Raw genomic sequence first — 12914 nt, forward strand, 5'->3', positions numbered from 1 at the left:
ATGAACAGTTGTGTCAGGAAGTAAAATTTGTTCTAGAAGAAATTATAAAAGTGCAACAGAGAAAAGAGCACAGAAGGACATGAAGCAGGATATCTTTATTAGAGCAGAGGAGGTCAGAGAAAAAAGGAAATACTGGCTTGAGCAGAGTGGGATGAAGGGAGGCTTTCAAGCTTTAGTCAGTGGATTAATTTCATAGTAGTGCCTTTGCCAGAGGCAGAACTCATCTTGTTGAGTCTTAAAGGAAGCACCACAGACAGTAGACTTTCTTATAGGTCATTTAATTACAGATTATCATATAAGACATATTGTTTTTCATGTCTACAGAGCAAACAACAAAGGGTTTTGTGATACAACCTATTTTTAAATGATACCTATTCAAATATTACCTATTCCATGAATCCTTAATGATTTTTTTTTCCTTAAAAAAGCATCATAACTTTGAATAAAATTTCATAAAGCATCATGAGGATTTCATACTACGACCATTAAGATAGCAATAGTTCTCCCCAGGAGGCCAGGTCTCTTGGCTTATTCAGTTCCTGACTCTGTCCTTCATCTGATCTGCTATCAAGTGGGCCCCCTTGGTACTGTTAAGTCACTGATGACTAAGTGTTCAAATCTTTATCCTGCTGGGATTTTCTAGTCACCATCACTCTCGCTGGAACTGCCACTGTCAGATGACTCACTACTGTCATGCTTTTTAGGGGGGCGAAACCTCCTATTGGAATGGGAGTTCCTGTAACCCCAGGTGCCTTTGCTTTGTGACCCACCCTTGTTCCATGCATAATTATTTTGTCGGTGGGGCACATAATGATTTTTCCTGCTGTGTGTTGTTATGGTTCCCTCATTATTGGGACCGTTATGGGAACCTATTTCATGTTTAATTTCATTATCAAGACCACGAGGAGGAATGAGCTGGCCCTGACCTTCACTCTTACTGGGAAATCTTTGTTTTTCCTTTGAGGGCTCTTGATATCTAGTAGAATGCTGTGTGCCTTTTCTGCTGCTGCCTTTGCCATTTTGGGGAATTTCATTATAGTTAGTACCTTCAGCTCCATCTCTACTGCCGTCTTTCCTTTGGTCTTTTGAGGGTACGTGCGGGTAGTGAAACTCTATTTCCCCTTGATGAGCATCTTGGCTGCCGCCATGCACTCTGTTTCCTTCTTGCCCAGGGAGTTTCTTAAAATCGGTGCCACCTATGATGTCATTGCTGCCCTCCACCAGGCTTACATCAGTATTTGCCTCTTGGGCTGTTTTACCCCTGGTTCCAGTAGTTTTTCTGCCATTCCTTTCTTTCTCTGGGATCTCATTATAACCTGGTCCTTTTGCATCAGGACTGGTGGTCTCAGTTTCACTTGGGATGGAAAGCTCTGTTTGAATATCTGTACCTTTTCGGTCAGGATCAATAGCATCTCCTTTACCAGAAATGTCCTTGAAAGGTGGACCATCTCCACTGAAAGGAGAGAGATCATTATCTCCTCTTCCTTGAAGATCAGGGTAACCACTGCCCTCAAAATCACTGGGGATTTTCTTTACTTTGGGGAGCTGTTTTAGATAGTCCATGTTGTGTTGGGTGAGGTGGGTAGATTTGCTTTTTACCGGAATATTCTGGGCTTGGGAATCTCTTTGGTGATTCTTAAGTTGTGAGGGGGCTTTAGCATAGTTGGCATCTGCTGGAATTTTGCCTAGGACATTCCTCGGTTTGTTCTCTTTGTTTTCTCCCCCCAAGAGTTCAGTCACAGTCCTGGGCTCCATTCCGTGGTACATGCTATTTCTGATGAGAGCTGCGCCATATCCTTCTTGGCTGTGTAGTTTGCGGATAGCACTGTCTCTGTCCTCAGCCCTGTGCTTCCCCTTCGATTCAGGATAGATGGACATCTTTAGGTCACTGTGGGCATTTTCTTTGCTACTGATAATGTAGTCTTCATTCGTTGACTGTTTATTTCCCGAAAGACTTTGAGATTTTGTGCTTTTGTTATTTTCATTGGTTCTAGGAAGGAACAAGTCTTCCTCTTTTTTCAGGACGATGTTTTCTTTAGGTGCTGGCTCTTGACTTCTCTTGCCAGAATGGGGAAGAGCAATACCTTTGTTTTTTTCTTCCTGCTAAAGTATAATTTTCAATATAAAGTGATTATTTTATGTTAAGCTTTTAAAATTTAATAATTCTTAGGCAATAATGTTTAAAATCCCACCAGATACTTAATAAAAAGAATCTTTTAACTCAAAAGAGATTTGTTGGTACAGATAATTTTGAAATGGCCAAAGCAGGTTTCACAGAAAAAGAAGAATGAACAAGGCTTTAAGAGTGGGTGAGATTCAAATACATGAAAAGAAAATGGTGAAACTGTCCTAAGATTAAGTAGCATATTCAAATGTTTGGAAACAGGAAACATTTGAAAGATAGTATGAATAAAACTATAAGGCTGGAGTAGAGAAAGCCAAAGGGAATGATAAAAAGGAGAATCCTAAGGGAAGAGAAGTAAATTTTGAAATATAGATTAGGGCCTGATTTTAAAGGAGGATCTGAATTTAAGGAAGACAGAGCATGGTCCTCACCTTGTGACCTTGAGACATTTCAAGTGAAATGGAGTTCATCTTTCAAACGTGATTATTCTCTCTCTCCCCCTCCCCGCACCCCTATTCTCTCTCTTTGTTTTGGCCCTGGTCTTCAAAGGTATAAATATTTTCCTCTCTTCTTTTTCCTTTTTTTTTTTTTTACAGAGGATATACAAATAGAAGTTGTAGGTAATACTGAGCTTCTGACATTCAAACAAAGGATCTTGCAACAACTGTTAGTGACCCTAGTTATTGTCTGAAAAGGTAATCATTATCTTTATTTTCTTCCTCTTTTGTCATGTAATAATCCAAATTAGATAGTCTAGATCAATAGTTTTCAAATTTAGCACTTATCAGAACTATTTGGAAGGCTTACTAGAACAAAGATTGTTGGACCCAATGGCCAGAGTTTGTGATTCTGTAGGCTTGGGGTGAGGCTCTAGAATCTGCATTTATGACAAGTTCCCAGCTGATGTTGGTGCTGCTGGCTTGTAACCACCCTTTGAGAACTACTCTTCTAGATCATAAGTTTAAGTAGTGAAGGCCCAGATAAGAAAAGCCCCTGAGAGAATAATGGGATGAAAAAGAGAGTGGAGACAAAGAGTGTTTATGCTTGTGCCTCAGTTTTTCCTTTTCGGGAAGAAGGTCTGTAAGGATGCAGCTTCATAGACAGCACCTTACCAACCTGAGGTACAGCCAAGGTGCAAGAAGCTTGAACAACGTGGTCAGGAAGGAAAGGGACTGAGATTGATTTTGCCCACTCACTCTTTCTCTGTGGCACAGGCTAGACATGGAAGCATCTGAGAGTTTTCAGGAGCTTACCAGAGGGAGTGAAGTGGCTCTAAAAGGAGCAATGTATTTAGATGGAGCATATATACTAGGAATAATGTGAGACAAATGCAGACAAAGAGGGACCTACCTTGTCCATGAGATCCAGGAGAGGCTGAATCCCCACTGTCCCCTCCATCACCCTAAGACTGTACTGTTTGGTCCTAAGCCATTGTAGCCAGTGACTTGGCAGGGCAAGCAGTATTGTCCCTTCCGTGTCTGAGGATGCCATGACTTCCCCTCCACTAGTGTATAAGCCACGTGTGTACATTTGGCGTATGGTATGTAGTGGATTACAGAAGGAAATGGCAACCCACTCCAGTATTCTTGCCTGGAAAATCCTATGGACTGAGGAGCCTGGAGGGCTACAGTCCATGAGGTCGCAAAGGATTGGACATGACCGAGTAACCTGGGCACATGTAGTGGATGATGTCAAGCCATACCTGACTCCCTCGTATGCACGCTTGCCATCTTAGGGGGAGATGGCAGAAGTGAGCATCTGAGCATTTTTATCCAAAAGAGACTGAAGTCTTAAAGATTAGATAAACTTAATTTAAATAGGTTGAATTTAAATTAATTTCTTCATACTCCCTCCCCATTTATTAACACACGGGTAAGAGCTCTTGAGCAACAGAACAATTATAGACAGAATAAATAGCATACTTCCCTCCACCTCAAGCTTGTAAGGTGAGCTAAAATTTACAACACTACTACATGAACCTTTGAACTGGTGGATAACATGAAATCAAAATAAGAGATATTTATTGAGGGACTGAGACATATAAGAAGTTGGGCTGGTGTTTTGTGTTCCAGGCAGTACCTGATGACTTATTAAATGGCAGAGGTAGTGGTCCTACAGGGTTTATGAAGTGTGGGGGTGATGTGGTGGGGCAGAGACCTCACATTCAGTCAGGGTTTGCACAGACATACAGAGTGTCAGAATTTCAGGCAGAAGAATTTGGTTTTATTTTATAGAGGATGGAGAAGCAGTGATGGTATATGAGCAAGAGAGTAACAAGGAGGAATCAAGCTAAGAAAGAACAGGTAGGAGTCTGCTGCAGTGTCTAAGAGTGAGATGTAATCACGTGGATTAGGAATATGCCAAAGAAAAAAGTTATGAAGAAAAACCTTCTACTGGTGCCCAAATAGAAGAAGGGGAAATGGCAATCCACTCCAGTACTCTTGCCTGGAAAATCCCATGGATGGAGGAGCCTGATAAGCTACAGTCCATGGGGTTGCAAAGAGTCAGACATGACTGAGCGGCTTCTCTTTCTTTCTTTTCTTTAATAACTAGAATGTTGACATGCAATAGTGAAAGCAAGAAAAAAGATAACTTTTATATTAGATATATTGCTGTTGAGAGACTATAGAATCTGAGCTCCAAATGCAACATTCAGTTAGAGACAGAGTTTGGTGTCCCAGCCTCCCAGCCCACGTCCTTCACACATATGACCTATGGTCAGCTGGTCCATCCTGGAACATTTTATCAGCTAATTGCTTGTTACTTTTCATGTCAGATAATTTCACTTAAGGATATTCTAATTTTTTTTCATTTTTTTTTTTAACCTGCAACCAGTAACTAGTATCCCTTTTTTCCTGATGGAACAGTCATTAAGGTTATTTCCTCTTTCATGTACAACCCTTCTGGGAAAGGAAAGGTTTCCTCCATATTCACTGAATGCTTTGTCTTCACCAGGTTGACATGTGCAGGTCGTTGTTATTAGGTCACTAGATACAGATCCATCCTCAAATAGGAGTACTGTTCTACTTGGAAGTCTGCCTGCTTTTATACATAAATCTTATTAACGTTGGAGGCAGAGGGTAATTGTCAAGATAAAAATGATTTATGGGGGTGTCTTCTATTCTCTGAGTCAGACAGTAAAGCGTCTGCCTGCAATGTGGGAGACCTGGGTTTGATCCCTGGGTCAGGAAGATCCCCTGGAGAAGGAAATGGCAACCCACTCCAGTACTCTTGCCTGGAAAATTCCATGGCTGGAGGGGCCTGGTGCCTGGTGCGACCATGGGGTCGCAAAGAGTCGGACACAACTGAGCGACTTCACTTCACTTCACTTCTTCTATTCTTACGAAGCTGGCTAATATGAAGTACACAAACATTTCAATGTGTAGTATTTTAAAGATATAATTTGAAATGACTTATTTTGGGGAGTTATTATTTACTAATCTTTTATAGTGGCAGGTACATTCTGAAAATAAGTGAGGTTTTCTGATGAGGGAAAATATAATACAAAAGCTTTATAATGAGTTATTTCAGAATAAAAAGTATTTTAAACATTTGACTTAAGACATTGCATCTGGGAAAGTTTTACCTGGACGTCTATACTTTCCTTTGCAACCAAGTTCATTAGCTCACTGCTAATAGAAACTTTTGAGTTAAACAGGTACTCTATAATAATCCCTTCTTAATTTTTCCCCCTTCCTATTCTGAAGGGGGAAGGTTTGTTTTATATTTGATGCTTTTATTGCTTTTGAAACAGTAACATGTATACTAATAACTGTGTAAATTTATTTAAAAATCAAACAATTCTTTTATAAAAAAAGTTAAACAACTTCTAAATTGTGGTATATGATGGTCAGTCATTTTGTGTTTGCTTACGCCAGTTGACTTCTGATTGCATTGTTGATTGTATGATGGTTGAACAGTGAACACATCCATTGGCCAATCTTCTTTCCTATATCCTGCTTTCCTATCTCCATGCCTTGGCTCACATTATTCCTTTCATGGAGAATAGTCTCTCCCACACAAATGTTTGCTCAAATCCTACTCATCCTCTAGCTCAATTATTTCAAATATATAGCTTTCCGTGAGCACCAGTTTAGGAACTGATCTTTTCTACTCCAAGCCCTAAAGCATGACTTTTGGGGGTACCACTCAGATAGCACTTTCTTTTTCAGGTTATAATCATTTTTGTAAGAACCTTTTATTCTTTTCTAACTCTGAAATCCTGGAAAGAGTTAAGTTTTCTCAATCATTTATCTCACATAATATCTTGCACAATAGGAAGCACTCAACATATATTTGTTACAACCAATAAGTTTAAAAGACACTGAGTCTTAGAGATGTTAAGTCTTAGAGATGCATTTAAAGAATATTGAGCAGAACAAAATAACATTCTGAAGGGAAACTGCTACTTTTATGGGGAATGAAGCCAGATTTGGGAAAAAAGTAAATAGTCATTTTGCTGATGGCATTTTAAACTGTTTCTAGCTCTTTGGCCAATGAATTTACAAAACGGGACTGAGTAAAAAGAAGTATTGTTTTATTCCAGTGACAGAGCGCTTATTCTTTCTCTTCTAAGCATCCTGACACAGATAGTGTCATCTGTAGAATTAATTTAAGGGACATTAAAATGTGTCACTTTTTCCTAAAAAAGGTCAAAATTATTTCCTTTTAATCCCTTCCCCCATAAGAGCATATGATACATTATGTCCAAAAACCTCCTTATAAAGGATCAAACTTCTCAGTGTGATGAAAAGCAGAGAGATTACACTGCTGACAAAGGTCTGTATAGTCAAGGCTGTATATGTGTCTTCCAGCGGTCATGTACTTTTGAGAGAGCCGGACTGTAAAGTAGGCAGAACGCCAAAGAATTGATGCCTTTGAATTGTGGAGAAACTTTACTTTACTCAGAAGCAATAACATGAAAGCAATAACAGAAGCAATAACATGAAAAACTCATGGGTGTCTGGGGCCCACCAGCTTCACATGTGCTATGGCAGGTCTTGAAGCAGGGCAGGGTTTAGGCCAGGGCACGAGGTGGCCTGTCTGTATCAGGAAGACTCTGGGACACAGAGGTCCATAGCAGAGATGCTCCAGGAGCCTGGGACCAGGGCAAAAGGACAAAAGCACCAGCGAGAGACAGAAACTCCAGACCAGACGAAAGTAAACTGTCTGCCTTACAGTTTCTCCTGGTGTTGATCCAGAGCTGGCTCAGGATAAGGATCACTGGGATTCGGCTTACCTTCATATCAGTTTGGTTTTTCCTTCCAGACGAGGTGGAAACATACTTAAACATATAATACCCATGTTTCTCATGGCGACCCTTGTACGTTATCTACAAAAACACAACATTGTATTAATGTGGGTTTATCTCTTATTTAGAAGTTTTCTGGCTCTCTTTTTAATAGTACAAGAAATTTTTAACTCCGGTGAAGTCTGCTTATGCATCTAACAGATGGTAGTACTTCTGATAACCACAGGAGGGCGTATGTCAGCCAGTTCCCGAAGAGAGCAGCTTGTTTCGTCCGTCTCTAAATCGGTTTTCCTTGATGATGAGTATCAAACAGCTCTCTCCCCCCAGAGTGTATCAATTTTACTATCAAATTTAAATTCAAATGGAGAATTGGTAATATTTTCAGGTAGGAGAAGGCAGAGGGATGAGGAGAAAGGCAGATTTTACAGAATTCATGCTGATGTCAAAATTGGCAAAACTCACAGCATAAACATTCAGGCTCTTAAGCTTGTAGTTTTTGCCTTTGTAATTTTAAGCTAAGATAGAGAACAGAAGATTGTTAGTTTTTAGAACAGAATTTTCTGAGACTGCCAGAAGAAACCCTGCTAAGCAGAAGTAAACTGCAATTTGGTGACATGAAATACTGAGAGTTCTTGTTTAACTTTCTGGTTGCATGTGAAAACTAACTCCATGTACACAGAATTCCTCATAAAGACTTGTTAACTCACTTCCCTTTGTTTTCTCCCTCATTTATTACTTTGTTATCATGTACATGCATGGGAAAATATTGTTTGCTAATAGCAACATCCTAGAATTTTATCCCTCTGAAGGAAGAAATCACATGAAGAGAAACAAGTTCCCATTCAGAAGGCTTTTTTCTTTTGTATCACACATTGTGTGAATTAAAGTGCCAAAATTATGTTGTGTAATTTTCCATTTCCATTCTAGGTACACAGGAATATTTTGGCAGTTAAAATTTCCCCGTATTGACTTTTCTCTTTATAGAGTTGGAAGAGGTGTATTTAAGAAGAATAATTCTGTTTACCCTCTGTTCTTCCACATAGTCTTGCTTCTTTTTCTCAGCCTGTGGTTGCAATGTCTGAAAGGAAACAAGAAATAAAACATCACCAATTATTTCTTCTTTCATTCATTTCTTCAAACAATAAATGTCTCCTTTATTTTTCTCTCACTCAGTGCTCAGTGCTCAGCCACTCAGTCGTGTCCAACTCTTCGTGACCCCATGGACTGTAGCCCACCAGGCTCCTCTGTCCATGGAATTTTCCAGGCCAGAATACTAGAGTGGGTTGCTATTTCCTCCTCCAGGGGATCTTCCCAACCCAGGGACCAAACCCAAGTCTCCTGCGTTGGCAGGAAGATTCTTCAGCGTGCCACCTGAGAAACCCTTTTCTCTCACTGGGTTATTCAATGTAGAAAATCATTCTGACCAGAAGAAGATGGGCACATACATCACATTTGTTTCTTCATTGAAGGAGGGTGCTGACCTTCCTTCCTAGAGGAAGGCAGTGCTGTCTCTACTACAGAACCTCGTGCAGTGTGGGAGAACAGCTGAGTTGGGAGGGGTGGCCCTCCAAGTGAAAAAGCTTAAATGTCATTTGTATCCACTGAAAAATTTTCCCTGGCACACTGGAAGTGTTTGGTATCAGTGAACTAAAATCAGAGTTGAGTGAGGTGTGGATTGTGTGTGCATTGATTGTATAAGTTCAGTCATTGCTCTTAGAATTAGGATATGATGCTTCTGATGGTCCATCAAGAGTGAAGCCATGGCCCTGCACCAAAGGGAAAGGAATACACTGGAGAGGGGACTTTAGTGTTGCCAGTCACCTGGGCAGTTTTTTCTTTCAGGGAAAGGGAAAATGACATTTTGAAAGATTGTATTGTATAGAATGTGAGTTATAGAATGACACTATGAACCATTAAGCTTTCTGTTACTTCCACTATCAAAAATCCAGAATTTTACCTAACAACAACAAAAAAAACCCAAGAAAATTACTTTTTTTTTTCAATTTTATAGTAATTTTTACCCCCTAAGGCATATTTTATAATTCTACCCTTTATTGCCCCCTCCTTTTGTTGGTTCTTATGCAATCATGTGCATATAAATTTAGAACATTGTATTATTCCTCAGAAATATCAAAAGAGCTTAAATAGTTCTGGAAATAGTGCTATAGGAAAGAAAAAATATTAAAAAATGATATAGGTACCTATTAAGCAAAAGAAAGAAATGATAGTTTGGGGTATTCAGTATCTTCTTACAGAACACACATGCAACGTGTTAAAAACTTACATGATAGTATAGAGCACCTAAATATAGTTCACAATAATAAATCATGAACTTGTAACAAAGTAACCTATAACAAAGTCTTTATGGTCTAATTACATATTGATGATTATTAATTGAATTGCATGGCCCAACAATCATATTTTACTTTTTCCACTTAAAATTTTGTTTTTGAAGGAAACAAGAATGTTACCCCTAAATATGCCTTTTAAAAATGTGGACCACTGAAAAAGTCTTCTTTGAAATTGTTACAATATTGTTTCTGTTTTATGTTTTAGTTTTTGGCCACAAAGCTTGTGGGCTCTTAACTCCCTGACTAGTGATCGGACCTGTACCCCCTGCATTGGGAAGCAAAGTCTTAACCACTGGACTGCCAGGGAAGTCCCCTAAATATGTGTTTTTGACATAATTATTTTGAGCTGAAGGCAATTAAGAAATAGAACATGTAGAAAAAATTTCCCTTTTTCTGCCTAAAGGTAGGGAATAAATTCTTCTTTTACTAGAGACAATCTCTTATCAGTCTAGAGATGGCACAGAGGAATATGCAAACAAATCTTGTTAAACTAATCTTAGTCCTAATTACGGAAGATAAGAATTATCTAATCCTATCCTGTTTGTCCTGTCAGTTCTTCACAATATCTTATTACTTTGTCTAAATGGTATTAAAAACCTCCTGCCCTCGTCATGTCTTTCAATCCTCATTCTTTTGTAAAGGCTTCCATGTACAGGTCAAATTATTAAAAAAAATTTGTGTTCTCTTCTCCTGTTAATCTGTCTTTGTTGGTTTCATTTTCAGATCCAGCCCAAAGAAGATCCAGAGACCCAAAGAAGATTGAGGAAAACCTTTTCCTCTCCTAGAGTTTGAATTTGGATTATATTTCCAGAACACAAGTAAGTGGCTCAGTATACACTGATTTCTGATACGCCTAATCTGTAATTAAATAATTTAGATAATTACCCAAATAGAATCCATATCTGAAAGAAAACGTCACATATAGCTATTTGTAATTCCAAATTTGTCTTTGTATCCTTGCCAAACCTCTTTCACTTGAAATCTGCACCCCTCCTCCTCCCGCACCCCCTCCCCACCCACTTGGCAGTTCTGCCCTTGAATGTGGCTCTGAAATGGAGATGGCCTTGTTTCCTTCAGAGGAAGAAGACTGGCATCCTCTCTTGACCAGTGGTCAGTGGATTGGTGTTGACTTAGCACATTTACTGGAAAATGGTCAGAGATACCACTCCAGCTGTTCTTTGGAATGTGTTGCTCAAAATAGACCCATCCTCGGCGGGTGGGATTGAGCTGGGTCAGCAGGACCCACTCCATCCTTCTCATGCCTAAGCACGTACCCCTGTGGCCCTGACTGAGCAAAGTCAGTTGTGTGTATTGGGCCTGGCAGATGTCTATTTTAAGCCATATGCACTCCCACAGGTCTGTTGGAGCATGCGTGCTGAGAGGGGATCTGTTTTCTCAACTCCTACTCTCCTCTGTGGCTGGCATGGCTCATGCTTGTCAGTGGTCACTTACCCACTCTCTCAGGACCTGTATGTAAGTTTTTCTCTGACAACAGAATGACCACTTGCTTCCACGCTTCTCCAACTGAAAAGGTTACCCTGAGAAGTTAGGATGTTTTTCAGACATTATCTTGTGAGTACTGTGTCTCCTTGGCAGAAAATATCTGTAACACTCAGCATTTTCATAAGACGATTTAGTCACATCCTGTTCATCTGCGTGAACCAAGGAGAAGAAAAGACACAGAAGGAAACTGGAGCTTGATTTGGGTTAAGCTATGGGGAACTTCTTTCCATCTTTAGCCTCGCTGATGAAGAGAAAATCACTACCAGGATCTCACAGTGTTAGAATGTTGCAAGAATTACAGAAAAGCTCTGGTTCCTTTGTGTAGTATTGCAGTTATACAGTCTAGTTGCTTAGCCTTAGAGCATCCAAGTCAAACCCTTTCAGATTTTGGTAAAATACTGAGAAGTTCTTTTGACATGTTACAATTTGAGTATATTTGCTCATTGGCATTAGCTGATTGAAACACTGTGGCTGGCTATTGGTTTTCTTGAAAATATTCTTTCTGGTGCTTCTCCAAAGGCAACATGTGGACATCTTATAATTCTTCTTACATGTTCATTCAGGGCCTCCTTGGTGACAGACATTTGTGCCAAATGTTGAATACTTCCTTTGTGTTTGGTATTTTATTGTAACTGAACTAGCTAAGTGCTACTAGTTTACAAAGATGTTGCTTAAAGGAAAAATAGATAAAGAGAGCAAGAGATTATATGATGTGCAACTGAATTTGTAAATGCTTACTGGTGCTGCCAGGGTCAGGCTGAAAAGGAGCAGTTCCAAACAGAAGATTCGCATCTTTGAGGATCTCTGTAAAAAGACAAAAATATTTTACCCTAAAGTATTGCTGGTTATGGACGGTAGCCATAAGAATAAATAAAATACCAAAGTCTATACAAACAATCATCCCCTTAGCAGTCCATTAGTCGATTTTCTTTTGTTTAAAAAAAAAAAAACTGTATATAATTTAAATCTAAGTGTAGAAACTTTAAGAGCTTTCTTATGTTTAATCATTCCAATGTGAATGTGAAAATTGTCCAACATTATTAAAACAATATAGAAATGAATTTATAGATATTTATTTACTCTATTGTCAGCCCAAACTTTTCCCTTTTGTCTTTAGAGAGAGAGAATTTAATTGAATTATTTATATAATTCAGAATAATATTAAGCAAAGAGTTAGTAAACTTGAAGATAGATCAATAGAAATGTAATTTGAACAAGAGAGGGAAAAAAGATTTTTAAATGACCATTTTCTTTTAGCCCTTTGTAAGTGTATTCAGCTTACTCAGGGACCTGTGTGATGATAGCAATGATCAACCCAGAATTCTATATCTTAGAGAGGAAGTATAGCAAAATTAAGAACTGGGGTTTTAAAGTGAGATTTGTGTTTGTGTTCTTGGCGCTGTTATTTAATAGCCAAGGGACCCTGAGCAAGTCATTTACCTCATTTGTAAGATGTGAGTAGTATTTGTAGTTACATCTGATGAAAAAACTCGTAGATAGCTCTTTACACAAAGCCTGGCACATAGTAAGTACTCAATAAAGGTTAGCTATTGTCATTATTGGAGAAGGAAATGGCAACCCAGTATTCTCCAGTATTCTTGCCTGGAGAATCCCAGGGACAGGGGAGCCTGGTGGGCTGCAGTCTATGGGGTCGCACAGAGTCGGACACGACTGAAGCAACTTA

The 12914-nt window shown here is 39.2% G+C and overlaps 1 protein-coding gene across 1 annotated transcript; it reads right to left on the reverse strand.

Moving 5' to 3' along the window:
* Positions 1-334: 334 nt before the first annotated feature.
* Positions 335-12139, reverse strand: MEPE (matrix extracellular phosphoglycoprotein). The gene is made up of 4 exons (XM_027544118.1): positions 11969-12139; positions 8401-8454; positions 7365-7457; positions 335-2103 (listed from the first exon to the last, which is right to left on the reverse strand). The coding sequence occupies exons 1-4, from the start codon at positions 12020-12022 to the stop codon at positions 640-642; spliced, it is 1665 nt and encodes a 554-aa protein (XP_027399919.1). The 5' UTR covers positions 12023-12139; the 3' UTR covers positions 335-639.
* Between the last annotated feature and the right edge of the window lie 775 nt (positions 12140-12914).

This window comes from Bos indicus x Bos taurus, chromosome 6 (assembly GCF_003369695.1).
Source record: "Bos indicus x Bos taurus breed Angus x Brahman F1 hybrid chromosome 6, Bos_hybrid_MaternalHap_v2.0, whole genome shotgun sequence".
Classification (NCBI taxonomy): Eukaryota; Metazoa; Chordata; class Mammalia; order Artiodactyla; family Bovidae; genus Bos; species Bos indicus x Bos taurus.

Bases quoted from the DNA above. Each gene is read 5' to 3' on its own strand.
- MEPE (XM_027544118.1), bottom strand. From the start codon at position 12,022: ATGCGAATCTTCTGTTTGGAACTGCTCCTTTTCAGCCTGACCCTGGCA. The intron at 8,455-11,968 runs GTAAGCATTTAC...GTTTCCTTTCAG, and splicing joins GCCTGACCCTGGCAGCACCA to ACATTGCAACCACAGGCTGA. The intron at 7,458-8,400 runs GTAAACAGAATT...GTGTTTTTGTAG, and splicing joins ACTATGTGGAAGAACAGAGG to ATAACGTACAAGGGTCGCCA.